This window comes from Scleropages formosus, chromosome 18 (assembly GCF_900964775.1).
Source record: "Scleropages formosus chromosome 18, fSclFor1.1, whole genome shotgun sequence".
Taxonomy (NCBI): Eukaryota; Metazoa; Chordata; class Actinopteri; order Osteoglossiformes; family Osteoglossidae; genus Scleropages; species Scleropages formosus.
Genome location: NC_041823.1, coordinates 13,222,010 through 13,237,379, shown reverse-complemented (window position 1 = coordinate 13,237,379; position 15,370 = coordinate 13,222,010). Strand labels below are relative to the sequence as shown.

The following is a 15,370-nucleotide window of genomic DNA, read 5'->3' as shown; positions in this document are numbered from 1 at the left end:
TGTGAAGAACTGGATTCAGCAGTATTGTGGGAAAGGGGGAACTCATTCTACCACACTGGGACCGAGCTTCAGAACCAATGGATTTTCAGTTCAGAAGCACAATGACTCTAGTGCGATCAGGTCCTGAACATATTCATTGATTATGTTGTAGACTATCAGTGTATTCAAACTAATACAGGTAGCTACAGGAAGAAAAGGAGACACAAGGAGGGGAGATTCATGGGAACACAACGTGAATATTTTGCTAAATCACATAGAATTTGCTGGCAGACAGTGGGCCATATTGAAAACCTTCTGTAAAATATGTTTTTAGCACCGTCTCAAATTTCTCCAACATGTCACTAAAAAAAAGGCACAATTGCAGATAAGGCGTGGAATTAAGTCCCAGGTGAAATCTAATCCATTCATCGCATGAGCTTTGGGAAGAGCTACAAGGAGGTTTATTGGTGTAACACGTGAGGTTGTTTCTCGAGTTTGCACCGCAAAGTCAGCTTGCCAGGTGAAGTCACGAACACATTAGTTTCGCACACAAGACCACTGACCTCAAGCGTCGTCTCCTCATCACAGACACCTAAAATAATACTTGCGCTGCCTGGATGCTGCTGCAAGCGGTGGAGAGCAAAGGTTTTCAGTGCTGTACCTACATTCTAAAAAAGTAAAAAACACACGTTTTTTGATGTTTTCCGGGGCGCACCATGGAGATATAAAGGTAAGAGAAGCCTTCATTTGATCCACCCTCTGTTCAACCCCACAGGGAAATTAGTGTGGAGATCAGAGACAGCAGCTTGTGGTGGTGATAAGGAGAGTTTTTGTGGCTTTATCTATGAAGCGAGGCAACAATCTCCCCACCGTGTCGCCTACTGCTTCGTTGCATTAAGCACATATAATGAAGGTATTTACGAAAGCTTGTGATGAAGTTTAATATGTTGCTGAAAACTTTTAACTTTTCATTTCACAACCCGTGAATTCGACATACAGTAACGAAACCAATATGCGCAGCTTTTATTTGCCTCCAAGTTCACATCGCATGTCAACTTTTTATTTGAAACTGAGTATGTTTGTAATTTAATTTGTGCAAGTTTCGTGTTGACATGGCTAACAGCTCCTGCCAACCTTCTGCTAAGGGTTAGTTACACACAGAAATTGCTGTTCCGCTTTGTGGCCTTGCACTGAATCCCTTTGATTCTTCAATAAAGGAACATGGGTATAAGCGGGGGGGGCACGGCGGTGCAGCGGGTTTGGCCAGGTCCCGCTCTCTGGTGGGTCTGGGGTTCGAGTGCCACTTAGGGTGCCTTGCAACGGACTGGCGTCCCATTCTGGGTATGTCCCCTCCCCCTCCAGCCCTGTGTTGCCGGTTTAGGCTCTGGCTCGCCGCGACCCTGCTCAGGACAAGTGGTTTCAGACAGAGAGAGAGAGAGAGTGTGTGTGTGTGTGTGTGTGTGTGTATAAGCAGGTAGAGAGGGACTTGGGGGACTGTCAGGCTCTGCACCTTTGGCACTGACAGCAGAACACCAAACTGCATGGACAAGAAAGGCCCCCAATTTGTACATCAGTAGTCTGTGGCTCTCTGCTTTGGTCCCCTCTAGCTTGCGAATGTCATAAAATGGAAACGCACCATACCGGGCCACCTGTGCCTGAAGCTGAGGCCTCGGACTGAAACAGCACATTAAAGTGATGTTTTCCGAGAAATTTCCTTCAGTTTTAAGCTGTCTTGTGTGCAAAGAACCAGTGGAGTTAACACGAGCAAAGCATACTTCACAAACATTCATCTTCTCGACATCCTTGGTGATTGAAATAATTGTTTGAAAACATAATTTTACAAACTATTAAGTTATTGCACAGAGCTGATTCTGATAGTGTCAGTGTATCACAAAATGAGAGAAGTGTTCTGTTCACACTTCAGATAAGTGGTCTGTGTGCATCCAGTACAACACGTGGCATTTTTGCAATAGACAGTGTGTATGTATTCAAAGATCCTCTAACACACACACAGCAATTTCTGGCCATTACTAATTCCTATAGTGCCCAGTTTATTATCCCACATATTGTACATGACGAAGCTCTTTTACACTATTAACCAAGCTCTGAGTTACTTTCCAGCATGTGCCAGTTGGGTAGGAGTGGATTTTAAAAATAAAAATAAAAAAAAACCCACTAGAACCAAAAATAATACCAAGACATTTAAAAAGGTATTAGTGAGTCCATAACTGTCTTCACTCTGGGGGAAAGAAAAAAAAAAAACTCCCAGGTTGTGAGTTTAGTAAAAAGAAAAATATGTTAGTTTAAATGTGTGTTTTTTTTTTAATACAGCAAATATAAACTTTGAAAAGCACAAATACCTTATCTTTGCAAATGTGACCTGGAAAGATGGTAATAACATCTGAATAATTCATGAATGCATGATTTATACATTTGGCCAAAAAGCAAAAGCATTAACAGAGCTGTGAAATCTGTCAATAAACACAGGAAAATAAGCAAACAAGTAAGCTGTACATTCATAAAAACAAATTTACTCTTCCTATTGTAAGTTAATTTTCAGAAAATTTTGCAGGTTTGTCATACTTGACATACATAACACTTTACTGCACATATTTCAGAAAGTGAATTACCTACATCTCTGTTCTGAAACCTCCAAAAACTAACCATTTACCAATTACCACATCAAGTCTGTGTTCACCTCAAGTGAAAACACATGATTTTACAACAGCACATTAGGAATTTACTTCAGAGGTAGTCATGGAAACGACGTTGGTATTTTACACCCTCTATTCTCACTTCCATCCAACTCCCTAGAGCACACGCATCCGGTCACAAAAAAGTACTGCCTTCATTAATTAGTCTTCGGTCACTCTTGTTCCATAGGCACGTCCTCCTGCTGCACAGTTCTTCACACATTTTCAGATGTATTTCCAAAACTTGGGATTGAACACTTCAGTCATTTTTCAGAGCTCGAGGTCATCAAACCCAGTTTGTCTCTATGCTATATTAGTGGTGCAAGTGAGATGTCTTTCCACTCAGAGGCTCCTGACGGCAGGTGTGTGCCATGCCAAAAGGCAAGGAGGGGTATGTTTTCCCCCACCCCCCCAATGGAGCCAAGAAGTAGATAGTCAAAGGTCCACATTACCCTGCCCCCACTGCTCCCAGTGGGTAGAACAGTCCGGACAGTGTTGGTCTAGGCTGGATGATGTTTAGGTGGTGTCGGAGGGCACCAGGTTCCCGGTGGTGTCCAGTTGCATGCACTTACAGGTGCAGGCCGACACCGGACACTCTGTGTGATCTCTGAGCAAAGCATGGGGAGAGGCGCTCTTACCATTCTGCAGTTCACACAAAGATCTGCAATACTGCTTAAACGTGCTATGTAAATACACTTGGCCCTCATATAACAGAACTCCACGCAACAAAAAACTACACCAAGAGTTTATTAAATATCTTTTCAAACAATGGGCTTATTATTCAGTATAAAAGCATTTTGCCCATTACATGGTCATATGTCCCCCACAACAGGGATTTTACACTGCATAACAGCTCGTATCAGAAATTTCAGGAACAGAGATACACACTATGCATCTAGACCAAAGAAGTTTTTGTCCCTCAGTGGTGTCAATCTGGTTATTTTCTCACTAATACTAGTGTATTAACCTTTATATTAGCCTGAAAACAATGACTATTAGTGTACAAGTAGGGACAGATGGTAGCGTAGTGGTTAGGGCTACTGGCTTTGGACCCAAAAGGGTCGCAGGTATGAATCCCACCTCCAGCTGTAGTACCCTTGAGCAAGTTGCTTACCCTGAATTGCTCCAGGAAAATTACCCCACAGTAAAAATGGGTAAATAATTCTACATAAAAATAATTCTTGATTTTTCAATCAGGAGCTATTTTTTCCCCGGTAAGAAATAATAATAATTTTCCTTCAACCAGGAATTCACCTAAGCGTGTTATTTCACAGTAACAAAGTAACTTTCTTATGAGATGAATGGGCGTATGCTGATTTAATGTTTTTCCACAACCTAACAGTCCACTTGTCTGAGTAGTGGCACAATCCCTCTATATAGGGGTTTTAGCCTGGGCATGAAGCACATTGATCAGAGGGCACACAACACACAAAATCACACATTTTAGAGATTCTCAAGTCACCAATTAACCTGAATATAACATCTCTGGAGTGTGACACATATACCAAATGAATATTTGGACAACATGCTAACTTCACACAGACACATCTGGACCCTTATTTCAAACCTGTGGCATTTTTGCTGAATGGCTGCCTCTCAGTATAACCCAGATAAGTCAATACTGTAAATGGAAATGAAATGTGGTTCTCACCTGAACCAACTGAGCATGTGACCTGCATGTCCTCCATGACGACAGTTGTGGCACCATGTGAACCAGTTATTAAACTGTGCTAGCTTCTTGTCCTTGCTGAGGTCCACCTTTTCATCAGATTTGCCCGTGCCTAATAAACACAAAGAGAAATAGCATCAGAGTTTGAGATTCGATGGTCAAACACAATATCGGTTTGAATTTTTACTCCACTTCTATGCCGCCCAACATTCACGTAAACAGACCAAGTCAGAAATGATGTTTGTTAGCAGTCCAGTAAAATAAAAGCATATCATGTGTATAAAAACAAAGACAACTGGATGTGATCTATCATAGCGATCGACTGAGAGTCAGCACTAGTCTATAGTAACATACATTTGAACAAGAACGATTCTGTGAGCAGTGTGGGGCACTGGGTCTCAGCTGAAACCACACAAAGTGGTTAATGTGTAGTTGGTATTCTCAACAAATTAAAGTACCTGGGCAGCTGGACACCGGTGTCCCCATGTTCATGAGGCAGAGGGCACAGCGGGGCAGTGGCTTGCGACACCCGGGGCAGCTGGTGACCTTGGACTTGGTGGGTGAGCCGCTCACTCCATACTGGCTGAAACTGCGGCCTTGATGGGGCATGGCGGAGCAGCTGTAGGAGATGGACTTCCCGCAGAAGTTACAGCTCACAAACACCTGAGAGAAGGGCATCTGGTCACCTTCATAGCTTTTACACTGAACATTCATTTGACACATTCTGAGTATGCTCATGTGTGTATAAACATTGTGCCGTATGTAAAGAGGCTGCACACACGTTTACCAAATCAAGCCTGTTTTTAAAAAATGGCTTCTTTGACCAATAAACCACAGAAGGTTTGAAAAATACTTGACTTCTTGCCTGTGCAAGGGGTTTTGAACTTGGGTCCAGTTTGCTCCGGTGGATGTCAAATTCAGCCCTTTTGTGCCAGAACCTCCAGGCATCCAGTAAGTTTCTGTAGTTCTCAATCCAGCACTGAACCCGGGGGTCCTTCACCACCTCCCCAGGAGAGCCCTGGGAGCAACAATCAACATTAACCCCACGCAGATACAAATCTTGCAATATCAGTGTCCTTATTAAACAACTTTTTAGAACTACAAGTGCAGTTCTCTGATACAAGGGTAAGACAAAGCTTCAGATAATGCTTTGAACCTTGAGCATGCAGAAGCTGGCAGTCTGAACGTCCCCTGTCCGGTCCACATAGCTCTCCATCAGATCCACTCCGTCCTTTGTGAGTCCTGTCAGCAGGATGCCCTCCAGGTTGCCAGCTTCCTTCATCTCATTGGTCAGTTTGTCAATGTACCGTGACAGCTAAGGAGAAGAACAGACCAATCAGAATCTCCAGCTACCGGAAAAAAAAAAGAAAAACACACCGTAGAGGAAATATACACATTTAGAGATCTGCACTGCACAGGTATAGGACCTCACCTGAGTGTCGCTGAGGAACATACAGGCAAAAGCCACCCTGTCCCTGACCGCCACCCTGCTCTCGTACTGCAGAAGAAATGGATAGAGGACATGGAGCATTCTGGGCAGTGTGTGGCTCCAGCATCACGTCTTCCTCAGTGAAATTCTTTTCTCAACACACAGCCTAATATACTACAGTGTGATATACACACAGCACCTCAAAACCCTAAATTTCCCCTCAGGAGCTCCAAGCCAAAAGATAGGAATAACCTGTAGAAATTCTGCATTTCCTTCCTTGAGGAAAACACCTTCCTGATTAAACAGATGATTTTTTATATATATATAAAATATATATATATAATTATTGACATGGCTTGGCAAATTTGTATTTAGGCAACAGCTCAAATAATGTTTAATGTTTGCCAGCTGCACCTCACCCAACTCACTGCACAAGAAATACTTTGAATAATGAGAAACAAAGAACACTGCCTCTAGAATGCCAACCCACAGCACACCAAAGGCACGAGGCATCCCAACTGGCAAGGCTGTAAGACCTTTGAAGCCACGTACCAGTACACCATCGTATGCCCCTGGCTCGCTGGTGAGGAAGGCAAAGGAGGCACGCAGGTAGGGGCTGCGCAGCTGCAGACGAAGGGAGCTGCACATTTCCCTCCACAGAGAGCTCTTCTCATCTGTGTGGCCCGACAGCGCCATGGCGACCACATTCAGGTTCAGGTCTCCTGGTGGAGGGGAGCAGCATTGTTTACAAACACAACTACATGCCAGCAGTGTTCTTTGGCTGACTTTCCACATGAAGCATTACATTTCCTTATAACTTCATTTAAGGCAACAAAGGAGGATCTTAATTACTGTGGAATGTTGGCTTCGTGACAACTACGTGGCAACTAATCATAACAATTCAAAATTTATGATTAAGACTCTGGTTACAGCCTACAAAACTATTAATAGATCTGCTCCTCGATGTCTACAAGGCTAGGCCACTTTTTTCCAAAATGGAGCAGCTGTAGGAGACTGTTACGCACCTCCACCTCTACCCACTTGGTGACCCCACACACAACATGTCCAAAATCAAAAACATAAAGGTTTTTGGTTCTGGCCCCCCATGTGGTGAAATGACCTCCCTCTGTCACTCAACTACTGAATCCCTTTCACCATTCAAGGAAGGTCTCAAAACTCACCTCTTTAAGACTCCTCCCTGATAAACATGCAACAATTTAAAATATACCCTTTATTGCAGCCGTTTCTGTAATGAACACTGGTTCATTCTGTGGTATGTGACAAATTAACTGTACTCAAGAATCACGTCTCTGCATCCAAATGTCTCTGAAATGAACTTTTTGTATTGTTCTCAGAGATGTACGCTGTATTGGAGAAAAGCATCTGCTAAATGTATAAATGCAAATGTATGTAGCTGGCTGGTTTTTACAGTATCAGTTTTGCTTAAGTACCTTGATCAAGGGAGGGATCTACAGCAGCGACAAGGATTCAAACCTTGGTCAATTACACGGCCGGTGCTCAAAGCACTACACTATGTGGTGCCCCAATAAACAAAACTGCTATGTAAGCCATGTAAACACGTAAGTCATAAAACAAACTTTTAGGAAGTTTCTGTTTAAAACAAGTAGACTCATGATTGCAGTGTCTTGTGATCAGTGCCCTTGGCAGAGAGCATAACAATGGGAATTAATTTTGAGAAGGGAGCCAGGCTGTGCGCTGACAGCTCTGTTTATGCACCTTCTATCTAATTACTACCAGCACCATTCATTGCCAGGCAACAACTCATCTGGAACGTGGGAGCTACCATAGGAGCAAGGAGTGGCACAGCATTAGTGAAATAAGGAATGCTCCAAGAACTACACTAAACAACTGGTTTCGAGTGTTACAAATGGACTGGAAAGCCCCAGGGACCTCTGGGTCTGACACTTACACTTACAATGGTATAGAAATCCCCATGTGAATCTGAAATTTGATTTTGATTTGGCTCAAACTGTACAATTGTGGTTCCAAAAGAATACAAATGACAGACTTGAGAGCTGATGTCATAAGCTGGAATGGGATATAAAAGCAGAGGCATTTACTTAAATATGAACTGTTTAGATGTGCCACTCCTATGAAACAAAGGGGGAACAAAAAATCCACTAGTGGCAACCAGTGACAAGGACTGTCAAACAGAGACAGATCTGTGGCCAAACACCGTTCAGAGTTAAATACAAACTAAGTCAAATTAAGCAAAAAATAAACTGAAGCATTTTCACTGTGTAACTGGCCACCGGTTGAAACCTCAGGTGGGACCCTGAAATTATGGAGATATCCAATTAAATTAATTATTAATAATTTACAGCACTTTAGATTGAAGAAAGCCTTTAAGACATTTAATGGATTTGCACCCAAAACCTAAAGGCCTGATCACTCCTTACCCCAGCGAGACCATAGCACTCTTCCTCCCCCTGCCCACTTGGTGGTCCCACTTAGAAGGGGTAAAACAGGAAAGTTTGTAGGTTCTCAGTTTTGGCTCTGATGTGATAGAATGAACTCCCTGTTTCACTCAAAACCACTGAACCCCATTTAGAAAGGGTCTTCAAACTAATCTCTTTAAGATCTACTTCTCTCCTGATCACCTAATAACTCCATAAATTTGCATCACACCATCTGATATGATACTATCCATAATTCCTATCTGATTTTCAGTCTTACAGGTAGCTCCTTCAGCAATGTGCGGGCACAAAAAAACAGCAATATCAGACATGCTGACAAGCTTCTCATCTCTGGTGAAATGCACTCAGTTATCTATTCAGAGTTGGTTTGGAGCAAAATACAGAAGCAGAGGTTGTTACTATAACTACTGTGGTTTCTACCTTTCTCAGAGGAGGCCCCTTTGTTGAGGATCTGAATGGCACGACGGATGTCCAGGTTAAACAGAGCCACAGCAGCAGCTCGCTCCCATTCGCCCTCCTGTTCCAAGGACCTGAGGAAGGGCTCTACATCCACGTCGGGTCCACGTCCGATCCATCCGCAAAGCCGCAGTGCCAGGCTTCGCTCCTCGCTGTGGTACCGCACTACGTCTCCCTGTCGGTCTGAGTCGCTCCAGCTTCGTCGGCTCTCCGTCGTGCCTGGGGTGAAACAGATTCATATTCAACCAGTCAGATTCAGCAAAGAAACATTCTCAAGAGATATTTAAATTAGATATTTATTCATTTAGATGACTTTTTTCCAAAGCAACTTAAATTTTAGGTTTGTATACTAAGCTACTTAAAATTATTTACCCTTGAAAACAGCTGAGTAATTTTTTCTATATTAATTTGAGGCAAGCATGCTGATCAAGGACACTACAGCAGCATGTGGGATTCAAACCTGGGTGCTTGCACAGCAACAACTCTTATCACTACACTACCTGCTGCCCCCAAAAATATGTGACACGTCAAGTTTAACCAGTAGGTTTTTCAGGAAAAAAAGAAGTCACTCACCAGAGCTGGATTTCACAATGTTCTTGATGCCTGAATAAACTACTGTCTGCTTGTTTCCCTGCTGTTTCTGCTCCTGGTCCTCAGTGTACTGCTTCATAAGTGATTCTTACATAGGAATTTTAACATGGGTGTAGGGACACGTGCGATGCAGCACGGACGTGCATGAAGCTCTGAACACAGTAAAACATCACCAAACTTACCAGCAAAACCAACTAAAAACACACACACACACACACACATTTCTTCTCAAACAGAAAGCAAATGGAAACTCTTCAATCTTTTTGACCAAAGTCAAATACGGACATTGAAAAGGAAGGATATAGTGGAGAGTGTACCAAAGAGACTTAAGTTGGGGATCATCTCCCCCTGCCAGTACATAGTTCCGCCACACTTGCACTGTGTCATGGCCATAACGTGACTGGGCTCGTGCCCTCATCTTTGTTGCTATGTCACTCTCGACAGCTGCCTCACTCCCAGTGCGCTCCTCTGCACAATCATAGAGGTGGCGCCCACAGGCCCACATCAGTGAGCTAGTAGAGCTCCAGGCCAGGGAGATGCGCTCAAACACTGTGAAATCTGTCATGGCCCGGTTGGGAGACACCACCACCATGCGATTCTGTGCTGATGGATGCCAGGCAAAGCTGCTGATGAAGCTCTCACAGGGCTGTACACTGCGCTCGATGATGGTGGGCTCTGTCTCATCACCAATGGGCGTGGGTGCATGCTGCATGTCATACAGGCGCACCACATTGCTGTCGCGTGTTAGCGTGGCCAGGAGGCCAGCACGCGTCGGGCACCACGCCACCTTGGTGAGCGGCTTTGGCTGCTCGCTCAGAGTCAGCACGGGTTTCTCGAACTTACGCAGGTCCCAGATGGCCACCTGGCCCTCAAAGAAAGAGGCCACGCGATCATGGAAGAAGGGGTCCACTGTCACACCCTGGATAGCTTTGGTGTTGACAAACATCTTTTGGCTTGTGTTGCGCAGATCAAAAATGGCCAGGTTGCGGTGCATGCCGGCCAGCAGCAGCTTCTGGTCACGGGGGAGCCAGCAGAGAGACAGGCAGGCATCGTTCTGACCGAGCTCATACAGAGGTTTTGTAACCACCGTGCCGACGTCTGCATCCCCAGATGGAAGGCGGATCTTCTCAGGGGGCACAGTGGCCTCGGGAGCGTATTTGCTACTGATGTCCCAGATTAGGACGGAGAAGTCAGCTCGGTGCTTGTCCAGACCAGCGGCCAACCAGTTGCTGTCCGCTGGGTTCCAGGAGAGAGTGTTGCACTGGCGTGCATGTTTGGGAACAAACTCTTTCCCCATCAGCTCTTTGCACTTGGAGTTGTGGCTCTGGCCCAGGCTAGTAAGGACAACGCGGCCATTGGCCTGGCCCACAGCCAACAGGCACTCGGGTTCGTGCTTTGGGTACCAGGCCACACATTTCATGTAGGGCGTGTCTGAGTTGATGGCCAGCAAGGTGGCAGCAGTCTCCTCCGACAGCTGGATCACCCCAGCTTTGGCCTCAGTACTGCCCAGGGACTCGATCCGATACAGACTGAGCTCCGAATCACAGATCACGTAACGGTCCACGTGATGCGGAGACCAGAGGATGTCCGGCTTTGAGCCGCTCATTTTTGATAGGGAAGAACTATCCAGCTGGAATCCACACACACGGCCTATGTTCGGACACCTGAGAGAAGAAAAAACACTTTGCTTTTCGACTACTTTTAACACACCATTTAACCAAAATTTCATGCTCCATTCTGAAAAAAATGCATGTAGACAGGTACATCAACCACTATCCATCTGATAAACAACAGAAGCATGAGTCAGTACATCTGATCTGAGACAACAAACTACGGAGTACCTCAAAAACATCTAAAGTCTGTGAGAAGTACAATTTGACAAATCAGTTTACATAATCATGCACTTTTTTTTTTGTTACATAAACACGCAAAAAGTTTAATGACTAGAAACACACATGGCTCTCAGTTTCAGTGACAGACAGCAATACTTCCCAATCCTAAACTACCAGTCAGAGTTCTAAAATACATATTTTCAGCGTTGTTTGTAAGGACAGACTAAAACAAGTAGTAAAACTGATAATTTGCTCGAAAAAAGGGGGATAGGTCACTAGATAATTTTAGTACTAGTTTAAGTTACTACTCCGTTCATACGACTGAACTACACTGCAGGAGGCTATATTTCTCCTAGCTGCAGAATTGCATAAGACAGATAAATATCGAAATTAACTGAAAGTTGGAAATATTTTTTCTAATTTACAGAGGAAAACTGCAATTACTGAACACTCACGGCTTTCTGTTGACATGCCGAGCACTGTGCAACCACGAAATGGTTCCCCGGAAAACAAAAGCTCTAGTGCTTGAGTTCCGAGCCGTTAGAACTGCGCCCTCTATTGTTGTGGAGGACCTCACGCGACTTCCTCCAGTGAGGGGATTGCCAGAAAACTAGACTAGATCGTTTAAAGAACCCATAACCAAGTGAACAGTTTAAAGACAAAGTGGAGCCGTTACAAAGAATGGGGGTGTAAGAACACTGAGAGGTCCACGGAGAAAAATCAGAAGTACGTTTATGTAGTTCCAACTCAGAAAGAGAAGAGATGAGCCTCGGAAAGGCAGTGGAAGTTCAGAGGACTGCTAGCGCAGCTCATGTTGGAAGCACCAGTAGCGATGTCCCATTCAAAGATGTTGAAAGAATGACTGAGCATGCATTATATACATCTTTGTAAGGTGTATAATAGCTGAACGTATGGGCCTTTCAATCACTGTCAACAGGAAAATGAACAGGTAGTGCTATTGAAGGTGTCTACACTAGTCCACACTGCTGCAGAATCAGAATCCGGTTTATTTGGCCGAGTATGTGCACACATACAAGGAATTTTACTTCGGTTCCACACACACACACACACTGTCTGAAATCGCTTGTCGCGAGTGGGGTTGCAGCGAACCAGAGCCTAACCCGGCAACACAGGGCGTAAGGCTGGAGGGGGAGGAGACACACCCAGGACGGGGCACCAGTCCATTGCAAGGCACCCGAAGTGAGACTCGAACGCCAGACCCACCAGAGAGCAGGACCCGACAAAGCCCGCCGCTCCACCGCGCCCCCCTATATCGTTTCCCAATGGCTCATATTGTAGAGCAGACAAAAAAAAAAAAACCACATAGCAGAGCACAGAGAATTCCAGCAATCTCACAGCTCAGATGTATTTTCACTGGTTGGTTGGTTTAACTATCATTGTTTGCTCTACGTTTACATTTACACTTATTTCATTTAGGAGATGCTTTTCTCCAAAGCCATTTACATCTCAGAGAAAAATACAAAGAGTGAATTACATCAACATAAGGAGAAATTTGGATGCAGCTATGTGATTCTAGAGTACAATCAATTTGCTCCATGAACCAGTATATATTACACCATTGAAAATGCACACACACACACACACACACACACACACACACACACACACACACACACACACACACACACACACACACACACACACACACACAGAGTCTGAAACCGCTTGTCCCAAGTGGGGTCGCTGGGAGCCGGAGCCTAACCCGGCAACACAGGGCGCAAGGCTGGAGGGGGAGGGGACACACCCAGGCCAGGATGCCAGTCCATCACAAGACGCCCCAAGCGGGGCTCAAACCCCAGACCCACTGGAGAGGAGGACCCAGTCAAACCCACCACACCCCCCCCCCCGTTACAAATGTGATTTTTGATTCTTTTAGTCCTGCTAATACACTTTTACACCATATCCAATACATGCGCTCGACTGTTTATGGATTACACTGATTTGGTGTGTGATATTGTACTGAGGAGATACAGAGGACCTCACTGTTGTCTTTGAACAACAAACCAGAATCAAGGCTTTGACTGGTTGCTGATGTCTTGCCATAGAAATTGGGATACAGTCTTCAGCTGGGGTATTTCTTCCATCCAGCCTGTTTAAGCCGTCCATGAGAACTGTTTTAAGAGGAGCGAATATGAAAAATGCAGTGTTTGCTCAACACATTATAGCCATGGCTACATTTGCCAACTGGCCGGCAGAGTGCCTGGAATTCTTTTGGCCACAGACAGGATGTCTGCTTGCTGACCGCAAGGAAATTGGTATCGAACCACCTCCACAAACCCCATCCTTTTCACGATGACGATGCAGTTCCCGTTGCCGTGGTGGATGTGGCGGGCATGTGCTCCTTCAGCGAGAACCTCACTGGTCATTCCATTGACTGACGCCTTAAGTGTCGAGTTCAGCGGAGGTGTCAGGAGGTGAACCTCCTCATCTTTGTCTCCCTCTGCAGTGTTCGCCTCCAGCCTTTGCTTTGTTCATACAGCCAGTCTGCAGACTCCACAGGACACCACACAGGAGCGGAGCCACAGCTCATCACAGCATTTCAGCTTTTTCTTACTAAGGAATGTAAAAAGCAGCAGGGGCAGGATGCGTTCAGAATGACTCCCGTCCTCCTGTTGCTCAACAGAGAGTTTCTAAAAAAATTCCATTGAAATATGATTTCATGCATAATCACTTTGTATTTGTTAATTTACTTCATGAAAACAGCACGTGCTTATAATTTATCTATTAATTTCTGGATGCTTCTGGATCAGTTAAATCTGGATCAGTTCAACCACTACACTGATTTTTCTTTTTTTTACAATATATACAACTTATGCACAGTGCATTATTTTTCAAATGCAATTGTACAGCTCGCTATTTAATAACGTGATCTTAGTTGACAGATTATTGCTCAGCATTTTCACTGCAGTTTTCTTCTTTAGCCCTTTAACCTTAAAGCACATTTCCACTTTGTTACCCACAACACCATCTTTATGATCCTATCCTTACATGTTTGTTTCACATGAGAACGTTGTGAAAAGGCCTATGCTGTTATGTAACTTTAAAAGTCAATGGAAAGTTTGATAAAGTTTATTTTTAGCTCAGTGAGGAGTCTCATAACCTGGGTACGGCTTCTGCACTGCATTAGAAAACAAATATTGCCTGTGTTTGTGCGATCTGTTTGTTTGATATAAAGGGAATTCATTGAAATAAAAGAATTGTATGTTTCAAAACCTTTTTATTTTTTCTCATATTTGCCAATGCATTTAATGCAGACCAAGGCATTACCATCCTAATCCATCTGCTTTTTTCGCCTGAATTCATTTTGAAAATAACTTTCTCCACTGTTCAGCTGAGAACACTACTATAGTAAGACTAATGATCAGTTAAATCTGATTAACAGTGGATGTAAGTCATCCACTTTTTCTTTACCAATTGATATCACACAGCAGTAGATTAAAAACAAATTTTATGCCATACCTGTGTATGTTTTCTTATATTTCAAAAATATAATAAGCATAAAATAAAATGACTGATGCAATAAAAAGCAGTAGGGGAGATTTGTTTTCATACTTCGTATTTACGGCTGACTGGTCCATTGACTGTGGCTCGGCTCAGTATGATCTGAACTGTGGACATACACAAAAAGACTCTCTGGACTCATTGATATTCAGAGGTGTCCAGCCCACCATCTGAGAGCGCAGTGGGGCTGAAATGCGGTTTTTCCCCGGCTTCTGGTTATCGACACAAAAGAGAAGGCTGGTTTGTAATGTGACTCACACCAGATGAGAGGACTAATGAAAAGAGTCTGTAAATGATAAGTGAGGTAAGATTCAATAAAGAAGCATTTGTTAAAGTCGCCTGTAAAGTAGACTGCTAATGGTGACTCTTTATCAACTGATTCAGAACAGTGGTGGCTCTGAAGGTAATATTTAGGAGATGTCTTATGTGTCCTTCATGTACTCCCACCACGTATTAGTTAGTAAAACTGCAGTTTGCCTTAGGAAAGTCATAGCCAGTGTTTCACCCGGAATTATGTGTGTCTGCAAGAACTATGGATTTTAAAACAGTGCAGCATGTTCGCTGCTACTCTTCTTGAAATAGAATTCTATTAATTGAATTATGCATTTTTCCAATTTATTCTTAAGCTGATATTTACAATAAAAACTGGTCTATTAAATGGATGCATTTTCAATACATTTAATCACATGTAAATATGAATCATTGGAACCTTACTAGTGTAGATATAGTATTGTAAGAAGTGAATTCAAGTTCTTTATTTA

At 43.7% G+C, this 15,370-nt stretch overlaps 1 protein-coding gene across 1 annotated transcript; it reads right to left on the bottom strand.

Annotated features, from left to right (window-relative positions):
- Nucleotides 1-2,440: 2,440 nt before the first annotated feature.
- On the bottom strand, nucleotides 2,441-11,563 carry mios (missing oocyte, meiosis regulator, homolog (Drosophila)). Its single transcript, XM_018740635.1, has 11 exons — nucleotides 11,543-11,563; nucleotides 9,559-10,919; nucleotides 9,238-9,336; nucleotides 8,629-8,883; nucleotides 6,323-6,492; nucleotides 5,774-5,839; nucleotides 5,498-5,656; nucleotides 5,207-5,359; nucleotides 4,800-5,004; nucleotides 4,324-4,453; nucleotides 2,441-3,279 (listed from the first exon to the last, which is right to left on the bottom strand). The coding sequence occupies exons 2-11, from the start codon at nucleotides 10,859-10,861 to the stop codon at nucleotides 3,189-3,191; spliced, it is 2,631 nt and encodes an 876-aa protein (XP_018596151.1). The 5' UTR covers nucleotides 10,862-10,919; nucleotides 11,543-11,563; the 3' UTR covers nucleotides 2,441-3,188.
- Between the last annotated feature and the right edge of the window lie 3,807 nt (nucleotides 11,564-15,370).

Coding starts and splice junctions, on each gene's coding strand:
- mios (XM_018740635.1), bottom strand. CDS start 10,861: ATGAGCGGCTCAAAGCCGGACATCCTCTGGTCTCCGCATCACGTGGAC. Junction 5,360..5,497: donor CCAGCTTCTGCATGCTCAAG/GTTCAAAGCATT, acceptor TGTTGCTCCCAG/GGCTCTCCTGGGGAGGTGGT. Junction 5,005..5,206: donor GTTCAAAACCCCTTGCACAG/GCAAGAAGTCAA, acceptor CCCTTCTCTCAG/GTGTTTGTGAGCTGTAACTT.